At 44.6% G+C, this 3,132-nt stretch overlaps 1 protein-coding gene across 2 annotated transcripts in view; it reads right to left on the minus strand.

Moving 5' to 3' along the window:
* Positions 1-318: 318 nt before the first annotated feature.
* SEC22C (SEC22 homolog C, vesicle trafficking protein) overlaps positions 319-3,132 on the minus strand; it is a 20,396-nt gene continuing 17,582 nt past the window's right edge. For both annotated transcript variants that reach the window (XM_005428193.2, XM_031062953.1), the window contains one exon: positions 319-2,780. In XM_005428193.2, the coding sequence (XP_005428250.1) occupies positions 2,580-2,780 (201 nt within the window). In that variant the 3' untranslated portion in view covers positions 319-2,579. The remainder of the gene's footprint in view (positions 2,781-3,132) is intronic.

Here is a 3,132-nt window from a genome sequence, read left to right on the forward strand (position 1 = left end):
GAATGTTCCAACTTTTCCAGTCAGCTCTGAGGAATGCCCTCTGGAAATGCTCTGTGTGGAGAAACAGGAAAAGCTCTTCTGGACTCTTTAGCCAGAGTGAGGATAAAAAGGCAGGAGGAGCAGGGAGTTGGCTCCTGTCCTAAAGTCCTTTTCATGAAGATCTGTCTGTCTGTATAAAATGCTTCATCCTTTCCCCACATGAATCCAGTGGGTTAATACCCAATTTATGCTCCTGGAAAACACCACCAGTCACCAGATCCATTATCCCTAAAGTGTTAAGTTTCTAGTGTCAGATTTTTGGGGTGTTCTTTTTGTAGATTTTTTTTTTTAAACTTGTAATCCAAACTTGTGGCTGAGTTCCGCAGTCTCCAGAAGTAATTTACCAGGGAAAACTGGGAGTGAACAGCTTGAAAATTAAAAGCAGCACAAAACCTCTCACATTTGGGGGGTCACCTTGGTGTCTCAGGGACAGGGCTTGAATTGTGGCTGCATTTCCCCACTTGCAGTCTGACAGAAAAGTGGGATAATGACAGACAAACAACTTTAATCCTCTCCCTTAGAACAGAAAACCTTTCCCTTGTGGCACAGCTCAGGCTGTGTCCTTAAATGCCTGGCTAAAATATTCCTCCATCATTCCTACCAGACTATTCCTCACACTTTGGAGGTTTTTGTCATGTTGCTGTTCCAGTAAGTGCAGTGAAAAAGAAATCCCTACATTTTCCTCCAGAGAAAAGCTCTGGCACTGTCTCCTGATGTCCTACAAACTGTCTGGGTTGGAATGAGCTGCCCATGGATGCTGTTGCTGCAGCCAGCTGCATCCAGAAGTGCCTCCAAAGTCCAGCACCACAAATTTCTGGTCTGATTCTCGTATTTTCATCCTGAGATTCCAGGAAAACTCACTGACATAAAAGAAAGAAATTTTCTGCTTTAGAACAGAAAACCTTTCCCTTATGGCACAGCTCGAGCTATGTCCTTAAATACCTGGCTAAAATATTCCTCCATCATTCCTACCAGACTATTCCTCACACTTTGGAGGTTTTTATCACATTGTTGTTCCAGTAAATGCAGTGAAAAAGAAATCCCTACATTTTCCTCCTGGCACTAAGTCTCCTGATGTCCTACAAACTGTCCAGGTTGGAATGAGCTGCCCATGGATGCTGTTGCTGCAGCCAGCTGCATCCAGAAGTGCTTCCAAGGTCCAGCACCACAAATTTCTGGTCTGATCCTTACGTTTGCATCCTGAGATTCCAGGAAAACTCACTGACATAAAAGAAAATAATTTTGTCAAGTGTTCCTGCAAAAAAAAGACAACTCTGCTGCATGTTAATCTCTTTGCAACCGGAGGTAGAGACTATGTGAGAGGAAAAAGAAATCTTTGGTGAAAGAAATGGGAATGACCAGTAAGAACAAAAAAAAAAAAAAGGAAATTTTAGGACTATAATTCCACAGTAACATACCTACAGTTTGAATCTCTACAAGCCCTCAAGGACAGCTGCATCAAACTGCTATGCATTTTTTGAACAGCCAGCCTAAATTATTCATCTATGCCCTAAAATGCCCCTGTGCACCTGGATCCATGACAGAGCAGAAGAGCCAGTGCAGCAGAGGTTGGGAATTGCAGTCCCCAATTCCAAAGTGCACACCCAGAAACTCCTCTGAGTGTAAGAATTCACCACCATTAACCACAGGTGTTCTACAGAACAAAGAGAACCTGCTCTTGCTTTCCATTCCTGGAAAAATGGCTTTCTACTCACCAGCTACTCATTTTATTAAAAAAAGGTGAAGGAGTCAGTGGCCTGTCATAAATAGGCTTGAGAGATTTATTATCCATACAGGCCAAGCAAACATGGAATTGCCCTTATCCCAAAAGTGACCTTAGCCAAGGAAACAAAGGCCACAAGAGCTGACAGATCACTTACACCCACTTGGATTATTTTCTGCTGCCCCAAGCACATTTGCAATTAACCCATGAGCACACACTAAACTGCAATGTGCTGTTCAGACAAGGAGATATTTATAGACTTTATGGTTTATAAAAGAGCCACAGCCTTTCCCTGTCCTTCCAAACCCAGAAAAATGATCCTGAAGCTCACCCTCAGCATTTTCCCCACTGATTCTGCACTCACCTAATTACAGCAAACAACCCCTTTACTCACATTCACCAAGACAATCTAGAGACAGAAATGTTACCCATCACTTTACCCTTGTTTTTCTACACAATTGGGGTATTTGCAGCAGCAGGGCAAGACTGACCTGCCCAGCTCTCACAGAGCCAGTGAGACAAATGGCAAAATGCTCTCTGGATGGTGGCAGCCAAGGAGGAAAAGCCTGCTGAAGGTAAGAACTTCCATCTGTGGTGACACCTGACAAGCCCCACCATGTGAAATACAGCCGCACCCCTTGCTGTGTGCTGGACATAATTACAGGATCCTACTTATCCCAAGTTGCTTGGAGCTGTTCTCCTTGCAATAACCATTGCCATGGATGGTTAAAAAACACTCTGAGCTATTTTTTGGCCAGGTGAATACAAAAAAAGAGTTGTAAAAACAGAGTAGCAAACCCCCAAGTTTGTTATTTTTTCATACACCACAGTCAGGCTGCTTCTCCAGGAGCTGCCTTGTCAGGATCTGGTAAGAGGAAAGAGAAGCCACTCCTATGTGGAAGGAGATTTGCCAGAGGTTCCTCAATCCATACAAGTAGATGTTGCACGAACAGACACAGAAAAGGAGCACAAACGTCTTCACCTTCCTGGCTGAGCTGTAGAAGAGGTACAGGTAACACTGCAAAAGGAGCAAGAGGGAGAGTTAGCACTGAGCTCTGCACAAAACCAGGGATCCAGCTGGGAATTGCTGCCTGGGACCCATCTGCTGAGCATGTGAAGGGCAAAACCCTCACAGGAGAACATGAAAAGCTCCCAGTGCTGGCAGAGGAGTCACTTTTCCCCCTCAGGCAGTGCCAGATCAGCCTTTGTCAGCTGAGGTCACAACTTCCAACTGTGCTGATGCAGAGGTCAGCACGTGGAAAGCACTGCAGGTTGTGCACAGCTTCTGGGGAGAAGCTGCTATAAATCAAAAGGAGAAGGGAGAATTCTCCTTTATTCAGCTTCCCTGGCTTCAGGTACTCACAGGGAAA

Source organism: Geospiza fortis, unplaced genomic scaffold (assembly GCF_000277835.1).
Source record: "Geospiza fortis unplaced genomic scaffold, GeoFor_1.0 scaffold34, whole genome shotgun sequence".
Taxonomy (NCBI): Eukaryota; Metazoa; Chordata; class Aves; order Passeriformes; family Thraupidae; genus Geospiza; species Geospiza fortis.